General features: G+C 42.8%; 1 protein-coding gene across 7 annotated transcripts in view; it reads right to left on the bottom strand.

Moving 5' to 3' along the window:
- Nucleotides 1-22,185, bottom strand: part of SLC4A1 (solute carrier family 4 member 1 (Diego blood group)) — a 42,429-nt gene extending 20,244 nt beyond the window's left edge. Inside the window, exons 1-7 of one of the 7 annotated variants that reach the window (XM_073572755.1) lie at nt 22,040-22,185; nt 17,900-18,053; nt 15,427-15,515; nt 13,964-14,045; nt 12,360-12,411; nt 11,876-11,973; nt 432-511 (exon numbers count right to left, since the gene is read on the bottom strand). In XM_073572755.1, coding sequence (XP_073428856.1) covers nt 432-511; nt 11,876-11,973; nt 12,360-12,411; nt 13,964-14,045; nt 15,427-15,444 — 330 coding nt within the window. In that variant the 5' untranslated portion in view covers nt 15,445-15,515; nt 17,900-18,053; nt 22,040-22,185. Of the gene's footprint in view, nt 1-431; nt 512-2,335; nt 2,402-11,875; nt 11,974-12,359; nt 12,412-13,963; nt 14,046-15,426; nt 15,516-16,720; nt 16,803-17,899; nt 18,125-22,039 lie in introns of those variants that run through there. The other 6 variants (XM_073572751.1, XM_073572749.1, XM_073572750.1 and 3 more) reach the window with 6 other exon arrangements.
- Nucleotides 22,186-23,122: the final 937 nt, after the last annotated feature.

Genomic DNA, 23,122 nt, shown 5'->3' with positions numbered 1-23,122 from the left:
ACACGCTGCCCTTCCGGCACACACCCTTCATGAATGTGACGGGAGGGTTCGAGAATCATGACATTAATACAGAGAAACCCTACAAGGTAATAAGCATACCACTGGGAAATATACAATGTCATTAGGATGAGATTAATATGGGCTTGCCTGATGTAGCTGTATTGAGTTTATCATTTAGCTGGGGTTAAAGATAAAATTCAGGCTGCCTGCAGCCACCACTAGGGGGAGTAGAGGAGCTTACTATGTTAACATTGATTTAGCTCCCCCTAGTGGTGGCAGAAGGTAATTAGAATGCTGTCATTCTATGTTTGTACAGGGCTGTGCATTATACTGGAAAATGGATCAGAACACATTTTGGATTTGTTGAGGTGAAATAAACACATTTCTGCTTAATAGTGGACATAAACTATAAGAGGCTAGGAGGGTCTCACCTCGTCAACGTCACGTCTGGGTGGGATATAGGATGGAGCCGCAGGAGGGAAGAGTGGGGCAGGAGTTTCAGAGACGGAATCTAGAAGAGACAGAGTTATATGATTATATACCTTTGTCATAAAATGCTTGAGCACAATCAAAGTGAAATTCAAATCTTCTATGGCTGCTACAGAATGCTGGGAGTAGTAGTGTCACAGCCCCTGGAAGCACATGTTAGAGAGCAGAGCCCTTGGGTACGTTACGATCAATGTGACCCTGAATGACGAGGACCGCCACCCATGGGAAGTTGACCTGGCACCCATGGCTCTGTCCTTAACTTCCATAGACATGAGATTTCCCACTAATGGAAATAGCATAAATGTATGAACCCTTGGGATCGCACAAAGAATTGGGGTTTTGAGTCCTCCTTCCTTCTCAACGCCCAACCACAATGAGTACGGATTTGGATGGATGGGCTGGTGGTAAAGGAAACGAGGACTCGGGACCACCATTCTTCTGGTTATTGGGGGCTTAGCAGCCACCAGATTTACAGATATTTTACATTTTCTTGTAGATAGGTAAAAATATCTTGTGTGAGAAATTCTCTTTAAGGAGGAAGAAGTCTGAATGTGAAGTACTTCTAACTATAGCTATGGTGAGACTTGTAGTTCCACTGTGGCAACAGGAAGACATAAGGTAAAAGTAGTTGAAAATTGGCAGAATCCTCGCTACTTTACTGACAAGTTCTTCTAAGGAGATTGAAATATGTGGCAATAAGTGTCTGCTGTGAGCTGATGAGCCCTAAAAGGCAGAAACAGATGTGCCACATTGGCCACTGCCCGAGCCATTGACAGTGACTTGATCACTAGCCGTGTGACCGGTGATCCATGATACAACGCTGTGCAGAGGATCTATAGCAATCAGGTGATCCATGATACAACACTGTGCAGAGGATCTATAGCAATCAATCAGCAGGACAGGAAAAGGGATAGTCTTAAGGTGCACTGTCCCTTTAAATGACGCATTCCTTCCTTATGTATTTTAGCATGACTGTAGAAAAAAAAATTTTCAGGCTTCTTAAAGGGGTTGGATTTGTCTAATAATCTTGGAAAACCTTTAAAAAAAATTGTCAGACTAGAGGACGACTGTGAAATGTATGGAAGCAATCACAGAATTATGAAGAAGTCATCGAAATGCCTTTAAGTAGATCTGTCTTCAGATTTCTCAATACTAACTCCATACATTATTAAATAGATCTCATAGACCTAATGATGCTGGTGTGCTTACTTTGAGAATCCGTGTCAGAGTGACTGTATAATCCCAGTGTTTAGATTAGCATTTTATGGGTGCAGTTGGACTCATTCTGATATCAGAAGGGAAAACTTTCAAAAGAGATCATACAGCCATTGTGACACGGATTTTCAGAATAAGCATGCCAGCCTCATCAGGTTCAAAAGATCTATTTAATGATGGGTGCAGTTTGTAATGCAAAATCTGATGACATTGAAAAAAAAGACAAGACACTGTAGAGAAATATTATCCTTGGAGGCTAGAAGAGTCAAAATAGACTGGATAGCAATAAACCTTTTGGCAGGGTTAAAAAAAAAACCTTTATATTTGACAGGATTTAGGAATAAACTCAAGCCAAAAGTTTCCAATTACATACAACTTGAGAAAGGCCAAAATGTCTCATGGACTGATTAAAGTCCATTTTTTCATCATCTGACCCAATATTTTAGAGTTTTTGCATGTAAGAGATTTTGGTGATTACATTGGGGGCTTTGCATAATAGATAGATGCCGATCCTTCCTTGCAGACCCCCAGGTAAATTGTATAGTGAATCTATATATAATTATTAGAATGCAGCCTATGAGCTAAGACCAGAGAAAAAATTGCCAAGAATTATCAGATATCCTCATCTCACCTGTTCTGCATCCTCAGGGGCGATGGGACGAAGAAGACAGGGTGACACTTTGCGTCTTTTATTCAGTGACACCCCTTCTCCTTCCATGCTCTGACCTATCGGCGCACGTCACTGAGTTTTCTCAATACTGGGTAATGCTGTCACTCATCCAGCCGCTGTTTACACTAAATTACTCAGCAATTCACCCTGCTGACTGTAAACACGCGTGATAAAGTGGTGGAGTTTCACTGCTTTACCCTCCATTAAATGCCTTGATAGAGAGATAAAGGGATAGGTAATAGATAGATAGATAGATAGATAGATAGATAGATAGATAGATAGATATAGTGGGTACGGAAAGTATTCAGACCCCTTTAAATTTTTCAAACTTGGTTTCATTGCAGCCATTTGGTAAATTCAAAAAAGTTCATTTTTGTTCTCGTTAATGTACACTCTGCACCCCATCCTGACTGAAAAAAACCCAGAAATGTAGAATTTTTTGCAAATTTATTAAAAAAGAAAAACTGAAATATCCCATGGTCATAAGTATTCAGACCCTTTGCTCAGACATTCATATTTAAGTCACATGCTGTCCATTTCCTTGTGATCCTCCTTGAGATGGTTCTACTCCTTCATTGGAGTCCAGCGGTGTTTAATTAAACTGATAGGGCTTGATTTGTAAAGGCACACACCTGTCTGTATAAGACCTCACAGCTCACAGTGCATGTCAGACCAAATGAGAATCAAGAAGTCAAAGAAACTGGCCAAGGTGCTCAGAGACAGAATTGTGGCAAGGCACAGATCTGGTCAAGGTTACAAAAGAATTTCTGCAGTACTCAAGGTTCCTAAGAGCACAGTGGCCTCCATAATCCTTAAATTGAAGTTTGGGACCACCAGAAGTCTTCCTAGACCTGGCCGTCCAGCCAAACTGAGCAAGCGTGGGAGAAGAGCCTTGGTGAGAGAGGTAAAGAAGAACCCCAAGATCACTGTGGCTAAGCTCCACAGATGCAGTAGGGAGATGGGAGAAAGTTCCACAAAGTCAACTATCACTGCAGCCCTCCACCAGTCGGGCCTTTATAGCAGAGAGGCCCAAAGGAAGCATCTCCTCAGTACCAGACATATGAAAGCCCACATAGAGTTTACTAAAAAACACATGACGGACTCCCAGACTATGAGAAATAACATTCTCTGGTCTGATGAGACAAAGATAGAACTTTTTGGTGAGAATTCTAAGCAGTATGTGTGGAGAAAACCAGGCACTGCTCATCACCTGCCCAACACAATCCCTACAGTGAAACATGGTGGTGACAGCATCATGCTATGGGGGTGTTTTTCAGCTGCAGGGACAGGACAACTGGTTTCAATTGAAGAAAACATGAATGCGGCCAAGTACAGCGATATCCTGGATGAAAACCTCTTCCAGAGTGCTCTGGGCCTCAGACTTGGCCAAAGGTTCATCTTCCAACAAGACAATAACCCTAAACACTCAGATAAAATAACAAAGGAGTGGCTTCAGAACAACTCTGTGACCATTCTTGACTGGCCCAGCCAGAGCCCTGGCCTAAACTCAATTGAGCATCTCTGGAGAGACCTGAAAATGACTGTCCACCAATGTTCACCATTCAAGCTGATGGAACTGGAGAGGATCTGCAAAGAAGAATGGCAGATGATGATCCACAAATTCAGGTGTGAAAAACTTGTTGCATCATTCCCAAGAAGACTCATTGCTGTACTAGCTCAAAAGGGTGCTTCTACTCAATACTGACCAAAGTGTCTGAATACTTATGAGTCCAGGGCCGGGCTGGCCATCTGGCATTTCTAGCAAATGCCAGAAGGGCCTTTCTGGTCGTGGGCCACCTTGTCTGCTACGTTGCTAGCAGAATCTGTGTTCTCAAGACACCCATACTGTTAAGAGTTGTGACGGAGAACAAAGTCGCTGACTCTGTCACTTAGCCCAGCAGGCCACGGGTATCAATAGAAATATTGGTCTTGTAGTAAATCTTGCTTTCCCCCATCCAGGATAATAATAGTAACACATCCCCATCTGGTGCTTGTGGGCAGTGACAGCATGGGCCTGTGTGATTTCAAATGCCAGGGCTGAATTTTAGCCCCAGTCCGTACCTGCTTATGACCATGTGATATTTCAGTTTTTCTTTTTTAATAAATTTGCAAAAAATTCTACATTTCTGGGTTTTTTTTGGACAGGTAGATGGACAGGTAAATGGATGGATAGATGGATGGGTAGATGGACAGATAGATGGACGGATAGATGGACGGATAAATGGACGGGTAGATGGATGGATAGATGGACGGAGAGATGGACGGATAGATGGACGAATGATGGACAGATAGATGACAGGTAGATGGACGAGCAGATGTATGGGTAGATGGATGGGTAGATGGACGAAAGATGGACGGATAGATGGACAAATGATGGACAGATAGATGGACGGATAGATATATGGGTAGATGGACAGATAGATGGACAAAGAGATGGACGGGTAGATGGATGGGTAGATGGATGGGTAAATAGATGAATTATGGACAGATAGATGGACAGTTAGATGGACAAATGATGGACAGATAGATGGACGGGTAGATGGGTATATCTACGGTGCCAAGATTCAACCGCCCCGGCTGAAAAACCACTGACGTCACTAAAGCTGCGCTCCCTCACAGCTTGAACTGCGGTGACCTCTGGACCGTGGGAAAATGCCAGTGGTGAAGTGACCGCAGTTCATGCTCAGTGTATTCACAGCAGATCACCCCTGTGAAAAGTTTTCACGGTGATCTGCTGTGAAGACTCTGAGCCTGAACTGCAGTCCCCTCATCACTGGCATTTTCCCACAGTCCAGAGGACACCGCAATTCAGGCTGTGAGAGAGCGCAGCTTCAGTGACGTCACTGCTAGTCACTGAAGCTGCGCTCACAGCATCTCCTTATTCACCAGTGGTTTTCAGCCTGGGCGGTCGCATCTTGGCACCGTCCAGGTTGAAAACTGTATATCCCCCAGATAGGGATTACTGCGTGGGATACTACGACGGACAGGTATGGTATATTGTTGGTTTAATATTTTACTTTTATTACAGGAGATCGAGGGCTTCTCAGGAATTAGGTAAGGTCGTAAGTATGGATTAATTAAGAATATTAAAGGAGACTTCTGTGTCTTTATTTCAATGAAAAGATTCTTTACTGGGGTTAGTAATAGGGGCGTCTTATTGGCGCCTCTCCATTACTTATATCGGAGCTTGATGTCACAAAGGTGACATCAACCGCTCCATCTATTACACCACTTGCCACCACTACAGGGCAAGTGGGAAGAGCAAAGCTAAGTGCCAGAATTGACGCATCTTACATATGCGCCTTTTCTGGGGCGGCTGAGAGCTGATGTTTTTAGCCAGGGGGGGCCCAGTATCCATGGCCCCTTCCTAGGCTAATAATATCAGCCCGCAGCTGTCTGCATAGCCTTTGCTGGCTATTAATTATAGGGGGACCCCACATCATTTTTTTTAGGGTCCCCCATTTTAATAGCCAGTAAAGGCTTAGTATACAGCTGTGAGCTGATATTAATAGCCTGGGAAGCTCCATGGGTATTACCCCCTTCCCAGGCTATAAACATTGGCCCTCAGCCATCGACTTACCCTCTGCTGATTACGAAAATTGCATGGGATCCCACGACATTTTTTTCGTAAAAATAATCTTTTATTAATTAAATACATGTCCAGTAATTTGCACACACACTGTACTAACTGTATTTGTCACTGACATCTATATATCTACATATTCTGTATGTATTTACTGTATGTAAACCACCTCTTCTATCCTATCGGCTCCTGCAGTGATTTTACAGAACCCGGCAGGTGAATTACTGGCTATTATTCTATCCCTCTATCCAATATAAATACATATATATGTGCGTGTCACTGATATATATATATATATATATATATATGTATTCTATGTGTATATATCTATTCTATCCTAACCTGTCACGCTGTGATTATACTGTACGCGACAGATCATTTGCCGGCTTTTAATCTACCTGTTATATATTTTTGAAGAATATTTCCCTTCTAAGGCTAGTTTCACATTTGCGTTTCAGGGCGCAGCGACAGCCTGCGCACGGCCGCCGCTAAGCCCCGCCCCCTGCCGAGCCCCTCCGATAGCTCCGCCTCCAGGCGCATGACGCTGCATGCGTCATGCGTCCCCTATCTTTATCACTGAGGACGCAGGCCGTGCGCAGTATGCGTTTGGCGGCGCCTGCGTCCTTTTGACGGTGTGCTGACCAGTGCCAAACGCAACCTGTTGCAATTTGGTTGCACTCGGCGCATCGTCAAAAGGACGCAGGCGCCGCCAAACGCATACTGCGCAGGGCCTGCGCCCCCAGTGCTAAAGATAGGGGACGCAGGACGCATGCAGCGTCATGCGTCCGTAGGCGGAGCTACCGGCGGAGGCTTGACAGGGGGCGGGGCTTAGCGGCGGCCGTGCGCAGGCCGTCGCTGCGCCCTGAAACGCAAATGTGAAACTAGCCTTAACGATGTATAAATGACTGAGAACTGCTCTATGTAAAAGCTCATGTTAAAATCGCATAGCAATCGCACTGCCTTCTGATGTAAATCGGATGCTAGGTGTGAAAAATCGGATTGTGCTCGCTGAAAAAACGCATGACACTCACATTACATTCGTCCAACTCTCCTGCATCAAAATCAGACCGATTTTAAAATCGCTAGCGTGTCTCCAGCCTAAGGCTGCATTCACACACTACAACCACATGCAGCCAGGAACCATGCAAACATGGAGATGGCCAACATTTGCAAAAAAAAAATGTAGTTTCTTGTTAACAGCCCAAATAGCCAAGTGGCAGAGTGAAAGCTTTTAGCTGCAGGCATTTAAAACTTGCACCTAGTAGCAGTTTTGGCCGCTATGTGTGAACATATTGCATTTTCAGCAATCTGCATTAATTGATGACACCAGAGACCACAAGCCTGCACTCCACCCATGACCACGCATGGAACAAACACTGGGCTAGAAACTAATGTCTGAGGTACCTACAAGCTTGTCACTTTGTGTAATCTCAACTCTTGTAATACCGAGACACACAGGGGGCAGAATGACAATGGACACCAATCCACCATAGAAATAAGCCAATATGTGAAGCTCCAGGGAACCAATACAGAATCTGTACCCGGACCTCATATCTGTTGTTCTGCTCTCCCCACGTGGGGGCAGAAGAACCTTTTGGGCCCCCCTGGTTGAAGTCGCAGACGGATTATTAGAAACGGAGTGTTAATGAATGACTTATTGCTAATGGCCGTGCACGGCTTCTCGTATAAGGTTATTATTATAGCTCCCAACAAGGGTAGGCTAGGGTAAGTAGTAAGGCTACGTTCCCACCGTGAGTTTTTGGGGAGTTCTTTATGCTGCTTATTTTTGAAAAAAATGCACTAAATTAATTTTAATTAATGGGTGCAGAAGCTCATCATGTGAACATAGCCTTAAAGGGCATATAACCCTTGCAGTAGCCATAGGATGAATGTCTGCGCCATTGCCTATGTTGGCAGCATCACAATTTTCTATTACACAGTGACAGACATTGGAAGCAAAGGCCCCATGTGTGAGAAGTGTGGATGGTCTCCCTCTCCTGCATGAGCGTGGCGATGTCCAGTGGTCCCACTGAGACTGAATGGAGGGAGTGGATATGTTCGAACTCTGCTCCATTTAGACGAGACGTTTTCCGGATGGCTTTGGGTCCAAGTGGGCGATCGAGTAGCTATCCCCTTGGGGCCAGATGCAACATTCATTTACTTCTAAAAATGTTGTTGTTGAGTGGTCCCCTCTACTCTGGGCCTCTGTGCAGCTTCACAGGCTACATGTCTGCCCCTGATATAACATATCTGACCGTGCCGCTGCCATTGTGGGGTATTATATGGATTACAGCTTGGAGTAAATGGATTGGTAGAAGGACGGATAAGTGATCAGGTCACCTGAGCTTGGCCCTAGGCGACCATTCCACTTGTCCTGTTACCTGCAGGCGGCTTGTAAAACCATTGGATTGCGATGTGCTCTGTATAAACAGGCTTTGTGTATACGTATACAGCATATACATGGAGGAACGCGCTGGGTATATGTGTAGTATATATGCTGTATACACACCACATCTCATAACCTGGTGGACCGAGGCCATATTTGTCCGGCTAGTCCTCTTAAGTGACACTTAACTACACATATTCTTGGGATATTTTATATCCTGTAAAATTAGTTATATCATCTTCCTAATACTTATTGTAGCAATAAACAATATACGCAGCTTGAGTACTTTTCAATTAAATGACCTATAGGGGGCGCTGTTCCAGAGTTTACATGGACGTTATTAATAGGAGGAGCTCTGTAGTGGTCACTGAGGCTGAGTATAGGCCGACACTGCCTGACTTGTGGGGGGATAAATCCATAATTCCCGCTGATCCTCAGATTTTTGCTGCTGATTTGTAGTTTTCACTTGCTCTGAGGCACAGGAGTATTAGACTTGTTGCCATTCAATGGGGCTAATTATTATTATTTTTCTGTGCAGAAAAATGCTTAAAAATAGCAAGCAACTTATTTCTGCCATTTTTCTTGTTCTGCAGCGGCGCCACAAAATCAGTGAGTAATTCTGTATTGCATGGGTTGTGGAAATCCTGTCCATATTTATTGGATGCGGACTATGGTTAGATTTCAGTGCAGAATCCCACCTGAGAACATAGCCTTACAGCTCCTACATCGCTTCTGGGGATGAATATCTCTATAATACGGAATCTGATGGGACATGGGAAACCTCTGTATTCCAAATATGAAATTTGAGGCACAAGGCGCCAGTAGACACTTATGGGTGCCATATCCCTGATCTGCACAGTATGGAGGTTATACACCGAGACGCAAGGAGGCTTTAGGCTAGAGGTACACGATATAGCAAGGCCCTCAACCTACTTTTATCTTCCACCTCATCCAGACTGATATCTAAGTGGATAATTAATGGGTGGGAAAATTGCAATAATCGGAAAAGGAACTCAAAAACAAGATGTTATATCCGCCCCCGATTCAAGCTGTGACCAAACTAAACATGGGTATAGAAGATTTTTTTCTGGCAAATTATGTTGCTTCCATCTTGACAAACGCTGAAGTAAGATTTTAAAGCTACACATCTCCTCCTCCCTCATAGTCAGCATGGAATAAGTCCATGATAATGGGGATATCAGAAGTATCCATCACTTTGTCTGGTCAGATTGAGGGTTTGGTGTTCCAAAAGGACCAGAATTTGAGCAGATCCCTCCAAAAACTGGAGTCTCGTTGTGTTCAGGGCCGCCATCAGGGCATTACTGCCCTGACTGGCGTATGGGGCCCGGTGGGCAGAGGGGGCCCGCATCAGGCTCCGTCTCCTCTGCTCACCGGGCCCCTACCGGCAGGTAAACCGGGCCCTAATATGTGGTCTGGGCATGGTGCATGGTATTTGTTCCTTGTATGTGATATTATTCGGTCACTATGGTATTAATATGTGGTCTGGTCATGGTGTGGTGGTATTTTTTCCTTGTATGTGGTATTATAGGTCACTATGTGGTGGTAATATGTGGTCTGGACATGGTGTAGTGGTATTTGTTCCTTGTATGTGATATTATTTGGTCACTTTGTGGTGGTAATATGTGGTCTAGTCATGGTGCGTTTGTATTTGTTCCTTGTATGTGATATTATTCGGTCACTATGTGGTTGTAATATGTGGTCTGGACATGGTGTAGCGGTATTTGTTTCTTGTATGTGATATTATTGGTCATTTTAAAAATTGAAAAATAAATAAAAATATACCTAAAGTGTATTGCTTATTTTAACAAATATTTAATGGGTTACAGTAGAGTAGAGCCCGGCCAAAACTGTCTACCCTGTTATGGTAGCGGCTTAAAAAAATATTTTGTCCAAAGCAAAAGCTGCCGGCTATATGTGAGATCTGGTGATGGGAACTGTTAATGTGTGATAGGTGAGAAGTGGAGTTTTTCCAAGAGAAAGCGGTGGGACTGTGGACAGTTCGAGGGGTGGAGCCTGGGCAGAGTCTCAAGGGGGCCCCAAAAATTTTGCGAGTATGGGGCCCCGAAATTCCTCGTGGCAGCCCTGGTTGTGTTGACGGCTTTAAGCCACTTGGAACCAATAGAAATAGGCATCTGATAAATAACAGATCTGTATTCTATATCTAGTGGCTTCAGGAATGGTCCTGGACATGAGATAATGTTCCGCCATCACCAAATGACTGACCTGCTTCTCCAGTCCAGACTCTGTTGTGGTGGCTCCTGCAGCATCTATCTTGGCTTTGTTCTAGTGAAGTCTTCCCACTTGCACCAGATTGGGGTACTCAATGTATTTATTGGCTTTGCTTTTTTCCAGGCTTTATGCAACTCTATTGCCACCTAAAGTACACCAAGGTACCCATATCTAATATATAAAGCTCAAGTGTGTGTATGTGTGTATGTCTGGGATTGGCATCCGCACCGTTGCAGCTACAGCCACAAAATTTGGCACAGTCACACGTCTGAACCCCAAGAGCGTCCTAAGCTATGTTGTGAGGCGAAATTTTAACCCCGAATATGTATGATGGGTATATGGTCATGGGACTATGGGATGGAGAATATGTATGATGGGTATATGGGCATGGGACTATGGGATGGAGGATGTGTGATGGGTATATGGGCATGGGACTATGGGATGGAGGATATGTACGATGGGTATATGGGCACTGGACTATGGGATGGAGATTATGTATGACGGGTATATGGGCACGGGACTATGGGATGGAGGATGTGTGATGGGTATATGGGCACTGGACTATAGGATGGAGGATATGTATGATGGGTATATGGGCACGGGACTATGGGATGGCGGATTTGTATGATGGGTATATGGGCATGGGACTATGGGATGGAGGATGTGTGATGGGTATATGGGCACTCGACTATGGGATGGAGGATATGTATGATGGGTATATGGGCACGAGCCTATGGGATCGTGGATATGTATGATGGGTATATGGGCACGGGACTATGGGATGGAGGATAATTATAATTTGCTATAACTAACCACAGTTAGTTACTATGCCCGGGCAGCGCCGGGCTCTTCAGCTAGTATACTATAAACAGTTAATTTTGAAACCTGCCCCTGTGCCCATAATGTGACCAGGTCATGTTTCTAGGATTCTCTCAATAAGTCAGTGGCTTGTAGGTTCATAGGACTTATGCTGCAAATTAGGGTTCTTCTTACTGGTGCATACATAACCAATTTATTAAATAATCTCAATAGCGCCAATGTAATTTTACACTAATAAGAGGCAGGAACATGGGTTGAAGTCCTTGCAACATCCAACAATCAGCTACAATTCTATTAAAATTGGAACCTAAAGGTAGTTCTGATAGCAGTGTGGGACGTGGTGGTGACTCAAAATAAGCGCCATCTGCTTATGTTATGCTAATTAAAACTGAGGCTTATTGCCAAGCAATAAGTGAGTCAACCTGAACTCAGGACAGAAGACCAAATGATAGAAGTCACCTACTTCTTCTCCCATGGTATCGTCCTCCCTTCCCTCTGTCTTCCTTCTGCCTCCTCCTTTCCAGATTATATGATCCTCGGATCCTCCAATCTGTTGACCGTCTGAAAAACAGACTCGCAGGAGGAGAGCAGGAGATTGTAATATCTCATTTTGTTGCTTTTGGACCCCCCAATATTTTTTTTCTTTGTACCCATTTTAAAGCATGTGATTCTATGGATTGTATTATGTACACACATTCTACTCAGATTAGGACTGAGGGACGTAACTTTGTTCTGTTGGTTATCATCACTATGGGTGGCCAATATGGTAAAAATTACACAGGCAATTATGACATTACTTGGGAGGTGTAGGAGCCATCCATTGTAGACAACCATGGATCCTAGTTTAGGGGACATTTTTAGCAATGATTCACCAACAACTGGTGACTGGCTTGTGACTAGAGGAATTTTTTTTCATGGTTAGTCCTAAAATTGTCATGTAAACTCACCTAAAGAATTTGTAAAGTTTTGACTTCCTCTTCTCCTCCTGTTGACTTTGTCCTACACAAAGCAAAGACTATGCTATAATATGTCCTGATCCTGAGAACCACTGACCGTTTTCTATAATATAATATCCTTATGGCCTCCAACAAAGTCAATCAAGGTGGCAGACTTCCATTTTTGGGGTTCTTCTTGAGTCTCGCTCTACTAATATGGGAGTATATGGCTCCTCTGCATTAACCTACTTTCTAATCTATTTTACTGAAGGTCTTACTGCAGAAAAGAAATAATATAATTTTGATATTAAAAAGTGATGGGTCCATTTCGGATGAAGGATTCCTATGGAATAAAACGCTGTGTGCTGCCATTTTGACATCCATATGGATATGCCAAATTTATCTTGGTATTTTGGTTGTCCATACACAGTCTCACACTGTCCAATCAATGCTGAGACATTAGACTTTGCAGAGACCCACCCCCTTGACAAGGTGATTGGTAACACCCAGATGTCAATTTATTCATACATTTCTTGGAGGAATACCAGGGGGACGCACAACACAGGAAACATAGAAAATATGCGACAGGATAGTTATTTTCTTGGGAATACAATTATTCACTAAAATGGACATGGCAGGAGAGGTGACGGGGCCTCTTTGAGATCTTTTTTTATTTATTTATTTTTTTTAAATGAAATGGATTCCACTAGTTTTTTCTCCTGTTCTCTTTGCTAGGACTTTTATAGACTTTAATAAAATAAAAAAAACCAAAAATGCACCAAAGACTATACAGATGTAATTTAGAGCACTTCCAATGCTGCACTGAAAGGATTCATGATTTTTAGACATTTTAGGCATGATACCCCTCCAATCGATAGCAAGTACAAGCATCTATATAAGAAGGGCAGCACACTTTCTCCATTGAAGTCTATGGGACTAATGAAAACATGCAAAGCAGCTTGCTCGAGAATTGGGGATTCCCACGTCTTCCGATAAGTTAGGGTCTGACTTCTCCAACCTCCACCTATTGGAAATTAATAATTTCCTGTGATTACGCTAAAAATGTCCAAAGTGGAAAACCTCTTGCAGGATATGGTGACCCTCTGCAAATGTATTAGGAAAGTGACTCAAAAAGCAAGACAAGTGTCATTGTCACAAGTGTATCCTTTAGATGCTGGGGCGTCCCATTACTAACATACAAGGCTTGACTTCCTTACCCACCAGGTTTCCATTGGTGCAGTGTAGGCTGTATCAGCAGCCGTGGAGACATGTACAATTCTGGTTGGCAGCAGACGCCACTAGAGGGAGCTCAGGAGCCCAATGCATAAGGTAATACATAAAGCTCCATAATAAAGAATGGTATGCAGTGCTCCCCCTAGTGGTGGCTACTGGAAACCAGAATATCATTTACAGCTACATATATGCATTAATTTTGGATCCCTGTTACAAAAAGAGAGCTCCAAACACTAGAAAAGTATATGAAATGGCACCAGATATTGGATTTGCTTAGGTAAGAAAAAATTCTGATCAAGGATGTACAATTTCTTTTAAAAAAATTTTTTCATAAAACCAGTATATTTCATTTGGATGTAATTGTAAATGTCCTTGTTACTTACGATCTCCACTGCCTACGGTTTCCTCTGGATCATCAAAGCCTGCAGTATCCAGTGCTTCTTCCAAGTCTTTATCATAGTTGAACTTAAAGACAAAAAAATAATTAAAAAAAAGTGTCACCCACACAATAATACTGTAATAGAAGAATTCTTACCCCCCCTTGTTACAGGCCTGAGGCTGTGCTTTCTGTAGATCTAGTAAAGGCTGACTACAGTGGTATAATTGGTGCTCACCAGCTCCAATGTGAAATCTCAAACAAGACCCCCGACTATCACGGGTTTTCTCTAGTATTCATCTTTTTATGAGCCAAAAGGACCTTTAAGACCTTCCCAGGTTCCAGGACCCAGTTGTAACTACACTCACTATAGTGACCCCCCTGGTTTACTATGTGCAGATGCGACATGTTCTTGGGTCAGGTCCAGTGGTCAACTCATAGGCCAACAATGGACACAGGATGATACATAGTGATCTAACCGAGGATCCTGTGCCCCAATGTAAAATCCGTAACAGCCCCCTACCACATTATGTGCAACGTGTCTTCCTATGTGTCCAAAGAGTGTACGTTGTGATTATGGCTACACTCCAGGTGCATATATATGTTTTGGGGAAATACCCTTTGGCCCCTGATTCTTTACTTTAATTTTTTTTGTCACTTTACTTGTTTGTTATGTGGTTTTCGTTGGCATTCTTTTGCATGAAATTCTTCATAAATGGTGCACGCGTTTCACTATTTTTACATCTTTTTAGAGTAAAACGTGTTCTGCTCTGCAAAATGTGAGCAAAAATTTTTGGAGTGTGAGAAAAACTTATGGGGGACTGGAGTACAGTTATGTAAAAATGTTGAAAATTTTTTAAATAGTCACATTGGAGGAATTAGTCTAAAACATCCAAAAAGCCACATTGTTGTAAAATGCAGAAAATTAGCTAAACAACCAAGGACAACTTTAAACAAAGGCCCAAATCTCCAAATTTGTCGCTAATTAAAAAGCCACCATTTGAGAGATATTCAAGCTGAAAATGCAATGAGGAATTGGGCCCTTAGTTTGTGTTGACTTAAGGCTATGTGCACATGGTGCGGATCCTCCCGCGGATTTTTCCGTGCAGATTTTAAGAAATCCGCAGGTCAAATGACTTGCATTTTTCCTGCGGATTTCTTCCTTTTTTTTTGCCTGTTTTACTGCCGTTTTTGTGCGGTTTTCCACTTGCGGATTTGTAGAATGGAGCAGGTGGAAAACTGCAGCAAAACCGCACAAAAGAAGTGACATGCTGCTTTTTTTTACCACACAAAAACCGCGCGGAAAAATCCGCAACGTGTGCACAGCGGTTTTTTTTTCATTGGCTATAATGGTACTGTACATCGCCTGCAGTTCTGCTGCAGATCCGCAGCGGCAAATCCGCTGCGGATCCGCAGTAGAAACCGCACCGTGTGCATAGGGCCTTACAGTGAAGACGTGACTTTTCTTACCTCTCCTTTAGACGTCATTCTGTCCACTGGTTATTTCCCAGCCTGCTCCAGTATCCAATGAGTGGCGACCATAACACAAGGCCTGGGATCTATGTAGGTAAGACAGTGGTATTAGCAAGATATGCCGTGTGCATCTCTTCCTGATCACTCAGTTAATCCTTTACTCAATGTTATAAGTCGGACCTACCATCCACCATTGATTCTTCAATTAGCTGTGCGCCTTGCATACTTTAGCCTAACCTTGGTGTCCTTATTATTATGACCTCACTCCTCCGTTAAGATATCCTTTGGGATATGGTTTGGAGAGAATTAACATATAGGCTGTAATAGTAGACACAGACAGGAGGGGCACCCTGACAATTTTATATTTAGGGAAAGTACCATCTAAAGGTTAATAAAATGCTATTAACCTGCAGATATGGCGTTAATAACGTTGTAACGACCTGCATCCGCCACACAGAAAGCCAAAACACTATGAGGACATTAACTTTATTGCTCCCCGCAGTCTCCAGCTTTCAGTCATAGAGGTGCAGCCTGCGCTGCTTCAGTCACCGCTCAGTACATAGTGAGCAAACGACTGTAACCACATCCAGGCAATGACTGACAGCCGGTTACGAAACTGATGCACTGTAGAGCTGGTTGTCAGTCAGTGCCGGTGTGTGGTTACAGCTTCCGATCACTGTGCACCGAGCAATGACTGAAACCACACCCCTATGACCAAAATCCAGATGATGCCGTGAGGGATAAATAAAGTTAATTTCCTACCGGAAGCCGTGTTTTCAGGGTTGTAGCTGGAGAACTTTAGAACACTATTAACCTGTGAATTAATTTAGAGTTATAATAGTTCTATAGTAATCTGCATAAATATTAATTTCATAACTTTTAAAATACATTATATTTCTGATCTTGTGCTGATTGTGACAAACATCACATTTTATACATCAGAGCTGCATTCACAATTCTGCTCGTTCTAATTGAAAGCAATTAGTAAATTTGTCATCAGAAAATGCTAAAAAAGAGTTGTCAAAAATTACAAAATTATGTTTTTTTTTCCAGCACTACATCTGCTAACAGGTTGATTGTGTTACAGCTCATCAACATTCACTGCAATAGAGCTGAGCCACAATACCAGACACGAGCCATTGACACAAATGTCTTTTGGAAGAAAGCAGCCTTGTTTTTCTAATCTACTATATAATCGTCTAATTCTGTCTGTCTGTAACGGAAATCCCGCGGCGCTGATTGGTCGCGCCCGGTCAGCCACGACCAATCAGCGCATTCGAACAACGCACACCTCTGTTGGGAGATCTGCGGCGCGGGGAGAGAGAGAGTGACCAATCAGCGCATTCGAACGATGCATGCCTCCGTCAGGAGATCTGCGGGGAGAGAGAGAGAGACTGAGACTCTAGAATACCCGATGCGTTAGAATCGGGCCACCATCTAGTCAACCATAACCTGTATGGCACACTTAATTTCTTTGCTGAGTTTTCAAAGCAGAAACCCTCCAAGGCTATGTGCACATGCATTTTTTTCAGGTTGATTCCCCCCAGAATCCACCTGAAACCGTGCTGCAAAAGCGCCTCATCAATACACAGCAAGATGAAAACGATATTGCTGTGTACATGATCTGTCTTATGTCACTTCTTTTAACTGCTTCAGGGTTTGGAGACCTTGAAGCAGTTGAAAGAAGTGACATTCTCATTCTTTCGAGCACATACCCCAAATTTCCATTTAAAAAACATTTGTATTCCAGAAACTCAGTAAAAAAAACTCACTGTGAACCCACCATAAGGCTGTGTTCACACAATGCTTGCGTCCCGACCTGAACTTATAGCCTCAGAGACACACATGATTCTGCACCTCCTGGTCGGTTGACAAGCTGCCAGTCCAGGCATTGCTCTCTGTTTATTAATTATGAAATAAGTTTGTGTGACCCCAGCCTGAGTCAGCCAGAAAGAAATATTGAGACATTTCAGCTCTTAAAGTGGTTTTCTCCACAAACAAACTACATTTTAATCAATACATCTTGGAATAATAATAATTTCCACAATTGGATGTGTTCAATAAAATGTTCCTGTGCTGAGATAATCTTATAAATGTGTCCCTGCTGTGTACTGTGTAATGTCTGTGTCTGACCGTACAGGGACATGGTCTGATCATACCACATCTCCTGGGTAAGGGAGGAAGGAAAAGAGGATATACACTGGACAGTATGGGATAACAACTGCTGCTTTCTGTGAGGTAAAACCTTTTCCTGCCTGTTTATAAACAATGTTTTACCTCACAGAAAGAATCAGCTGCCGTCTCGTGATTAATGTTTGTATACTCTTTTGCTCCCCCCCCGTCCAGGAGATGCAGTATGATCAGACCATGTTCCTGTACAAATACAAAAAGGGTGGGGGAACAAGAGGCGCAATAGTGCCCTATCACTAGTGACACTACAATGTGAGTGGTGTAATGCAGTTCCACTCACCTATTCCAGTTGTGTGACCCACAACTGGCTTGAAGACATAACACAGTATCAGCTGCTGCAGGACTTCCACCGACCACTCCAACGTGGAAAAACTGCCAGAAAATATGGGAAGCAAGGTGTGCCACAGTCCGCGCTGCTGAGTCCACAAAATCACCTGGGATGCAAGATGTTGTAACAAAGTACTTCTTTATTCCTTCCTACGCGTTTCGGCGCCCTTCCTGGCACCTTCCTCAGGGATCATACAAGGATATGGATGAGGAGCCATACACACCAGGATAGGGATGAGGAGCCATGCATATAAGGTTAGGGATGGAGATTCATGCATACCAGCATAGGGATGAGGAGCCATGCATACAAGTATAGGGATGAAGAGCCATGCATACAAGTATAGGGATGAGGAGCCATGCATACCAGTATAGGGATGAAGAGCTATGCATACCAGGATGGGGATGAGGGGCCATGTATACCAGGATGGGGATGAGGAGCCATGCATACCAGGATAAGGATGGAGAGCCATGCATACCAGTATAGGGCTGAGGGGCCATGTATACCAGGATAGGGATGAGTAGCCATAAACACCAGGATAGGGATGAACAGCCATGCATACCAGGATAGGGATGAAGAGCCATGCATACCAGGACAGGGATGAGGATCCATGCATACCAGGATGGGGATGACGAGGCCGTGCATACCAGGATAGGAATGAGGAGCCATAAATACCAGGATAGGAATGAGGGGACAATGTATGCCCGGCTTATACTTGCATTAATAATTTTTCCCCGGTATTTGTGGTAAAATTAGGTGCCTCGGATTATACTCGGGTCGGCTTATACTTGTGTATATACATTATATGTACAGGGTGGGCCATTTATATGTATACACCTGGGTGGGCCATTTATATGGATACACCTGGGTGGGCCATTTATAAAGTTGGATCCAAAATGGCCGACTTCAAAATGGCCACCACCCATCTTGAAAAGTTTTCCCCCTCCCATATACTAATGTGCCACAAACATGAAGTTGATATCACCAATTATTCACATTTTATTTAGGTGGATCCATATACATGGCCCACCCAGGTGTATCCATATAAATGGCCCACCTTGTAGATTAATATGTGTGAACTGGTATGCAAAGATGAACTGGTTCAACTAATTTTTGATCTGAAACTCTGGATGTAATGATCCAACACTTTGTATACATCTCGCTCCTGTCACATCTACATTAGGTCTTGTTGTTTTTCCCATATTCTAGTAAGGGATTCCTGATGTCATACATATTTTTTTGTACAGTAGCATAAGGAGATAACGTTTTTTTCATGTTTTCTTCACGTCCACTACTGGACGTCTTTCTCCAAGACTGCTCTGTTACAGCCGATAAGACGATTCCGTAATGGGGAACTCCCTACTACGTGACACCAAAGATAAGGAAGGCAGAGGAATCCCCACCACACCCAACTGTGGCATCGAGATGAACCCTAGCATTGCCTCTATTCATCATCTACCTTCGTCACCATCTGAATTCTACATCTGAAATATCTTGGTACAGAACAATGCATGAGGTCATAGGAAACCCTTTCAGTATTCGCTTCTATGGATCCATTCAGACAATGTTTTGCTGTGAGACGGAAACGAGGCAACTATGGTTATTAGGTACTATTTCCAGTACTATGACACATAACTGCCTCAATAAAAATAATGCTTAGAAATAAAAATAAAAATTAGTATGACCACTTGACTTGCTACGGGTTAACCACTTGGATATTCCCCTGGTTCTATTGGACATAACGTAAACATCAAGTTGGAGCTTTAAGTACATTAGAAGGTGCATTTTCCTGGTGTTGACCTCACTATATGGACCCTAAAGCAGCCCATACGCTTTGAATAGCTGCTAGCTGGAAACTTGTTTGACCAACATCTATTCATCCCACCCCCTCCCCTACTGTTCTACCTTGTGTGCATGTATTTTAAATGGGGAAAGTGGAGTATGTGACTGCCAGACACCTCTGATGGTGACTTATGACTTATGTCCCCTGAGAACAAGAGATGGGACTATGAGAATCAACATGCCCTATCCTCTTCTTCCCTGCCGTAATTTTTCAAGAGAGTCAGGAGATGCCCACACACATAAGATAGTGGCTGTCCTGTGGGTTAGCTGAACTTGCTCTAATATGAAAGTAGGCATTTACACTGGCCATCCGTGGCCAATAAAAGACTGCTGGTTGGCCACAAGCAAGCTGATCCATGGTTGTTAAATAGCCTCTTTAGACAGGGCGATTGCATTTTCATGCTCATGGAAGGATTCTTAAAAATCATTTCACTGGACAGACTAGTGTATTGCTCGTGCGTTGGGTGATTGGCACCTGAGTAGACAAGCTAATGGAAATGCACCCTAAGGGCGCCTTTGTGTTGTGACTCCTATTTCCACACCAGACCTTAGAAAATGCTGTGGAACAGTAGTAGAGACCCAGCCAACATCATGTATGCTTCTTCTAAAATAGAATAAACTGTATAAGGGGCAAAGCACTCAAAAATAGGGTGATACCCTAGTGAGGTAGATCAGTAAACGTGTAGTGTCAGCTGCTACAGGCCCATAGCTAGGGAATTAGAACCTTCGGGAGACTTTAGACCACAAGGGATGGTTTACGTTGTAAGGCTGCACTGCTGGAAGGAAGGTCTTTGGCCAATAGTAGAAAAAGTGTTAATTACCACAACATGTTTCAACACCATACTGGTGACATTCTCAAGTGAAAAAAATGTGTTTTTGGACATTTTTGTGTGGTTTTTTTTTCACTTGAGGAAAAACATGCCATTGAAATTTTTATCTTCTGTTGGCCAAAGACTTTCCTTCCAGTAGTGTAGCGTGACAAAATGCGTTGTCCCTTCTGGTCTTATTAAAACATGGCATATGCATGACACCTGAAAGATAGCCAATAGTTGCCTTGGCAAGAGCCAATGGCCAGGAATTTTACAAGGTATTGATTCCATTTGTGGCAAATACTGTATGATTGTATAATTGATGGTGAATCAAATTTGCATCTATATTCTCTAGTCGTGAGTAGTATTCTAGAATAATAGCCCCTGACCCATCACCCTCACATATAAACATGCCCAGATCTGCTGCTATCACTCGGGCACAGATATTGCATACCAACAGTATCTCTGATCAAGTCACTAAGCAGAATCTATGTGCCGTGAGCAAGGTCAGCAGATCTGGGAGGAGAAACGTTGGGTGGAGAAAGGAGACCAACGCGTGATGGGTGCATCATTCAAATTAGAGCGGTAAAAGTTCTCACTGACACAAGGTCCGATATGTAATTGACACAATCATTTACATTACTGGACATATTCCGTAATAGTTATGTAGAAATATATCATGCATTATCCTAATAACCATGTGATCATATTACATAAAATGTCATCTACTGGTTTCTCAACATCATTGTCTGACTGGAGGTCCAACCGCTGGACCTAATACTAATACCTAAAATGAAGGGACCATAGTGCCTTGCTTCAGATCTGGGCACAGTACTTAGTTGCATGTAGAAGGTGCCACAAACCTGAGGAATTATTTTATAGGGGTCCCAGCTGTTGTTGCCCCCCTAATTGACTTGTCATCAATAGTTAGGTGGGAAAACCATTATCAATATTCTTATGTCTCGTACTAAATAATACTGCAACTAATGGGAAATCATGCAACTGGTTGGTTTTATCATACATGCTATAAATGTTCTTCATTGATACTGAATGTGACCGGTAAAAAAACCTATCTGTTAAAAACACCAATGAACAAGCATGAATGCAATTACTTGTAAATGTATGACCTCTCTCCCAAGTAGCTTTCCCAAATCATGGGGTTCATGGACTTCTCAGATGGGATTCTCTTAAATCTTTGACTAAATATATGCACATTTTACACAGATCCAGAGCTCAGCAGTCTATAATCAATTTTTAAGAGATTTGGTCAAGGTTATTTAGATTTGAATGTTTCTTTGAATTTTTGGTTCACGTCCACTCTCAAACCCCACAGACCGGATCATCCATTCAATAATTCATTGTATATGGTTATAGTTTTATGATATAATCATAATTTACATCTATTTATCTCTTGATATCCCAGGACTCCCCCTTTGGAACTTACCTGGATAACCAGTCTTTGCAGGGTCTTGTCCCGCTTCGGGTCTTTCTCTCCTGGGACCAACTGTTTCTTCCAAAACCCTGAGTCACCAAAGTCACTCAGCCTCCTCCCTCTGCCAGAAATTAGCCTTATCTCCCCATACACACAGCTCCCTCAAACCTCCACCTCTTCGCCCCTCCTCTTCTGCGCTCTAGTTCCCAATGCCTTCTATTTAAAATTGAGGCTCTATTAACATAATGTATTTTTTGGGGGAAGTACTTAATTTTGAGGGTCTCTAGGAATCTAGTACGTCAATTACAGCCTCATTGACCAATAATGATCCCACAAATGGATGGGGCCTAAATACAAGTTCTTCATTGTCCTTAACATTTTGGTGGACAGGCATGCCATAAGTTTATTTTTTTATATTTCAGGACTTCTATTCTTTTTTTTTTTTTAAAGCCAACATTCTCAAGGTAACTTAATATCCATTGAAAATCTATTTCTTAGGATGATTTTACTTCTACAAAACACATTTGATCTCTAATAAGATCTATTGCCCCCTAGAACATGGCCCTCCTGGCTCTGTATTTATCCCTGCATTCTCCACACACTTACACTCCATCTTCATAGACCTGGCAATGAAACAGAGCTGAACCTTTAACATTTAGGATTTCTTTCTACTGAAACAGATCATGAATTATAGATCTGGCTATTGTCTCTGATCACCTGTGCACACACATCCACTCTCTGTACGCCCTATAATACAGAGCTGGATCATTTTCTAGATCATCTCTCAAGTATTTTCAGTCTCATGAAGATAAGGAGATCAAACAAATGAACCCTTGACCAAATGAAACATTATCTCTTGTATCAAGCACAAATGACCAGAATGAAATGAATCTTATTTTTGATTATAAGAAAGTTCAATTTTAGAACAAACCAAGAAAGATGAAGACAAGGGAGTCACCAGCAACAAATAGGATGGAGACCAGGGCGCCACAAGCACTTAGAGGAACGTATACAATGGAGTCACCAGGAACTAGGAGGAAAAAGACCAGGGAGCCAAAAAGAAGGGTGCCTCCAGAACCTAGTACGATGCAGATC

The sequence above is a fragment of the Dendrobates tinctorius genome, unplaced genomic scaffold (genome assembly GCF_039654945.1).
Source record: "Dendrobates tinctorius isolate UK_male_01 unplaced genomic scaffold, ASM3965494v1 ptg000032l, whole genome shotgun sequence".
In the NCBI taxonomy this organism is placed as follows: domain Eukaryota; kingdom Metazoa; phylum Chordata; class Amphibia; order Anura; family Dendrobatidae; genus Dendrobates; species Dendrobates tinctorius.
The sequence above is the reverse complement of the archived record's forward strand: the minus strand, read 5'-3'. Positions and strand labels throughout refer to the sequence as shown.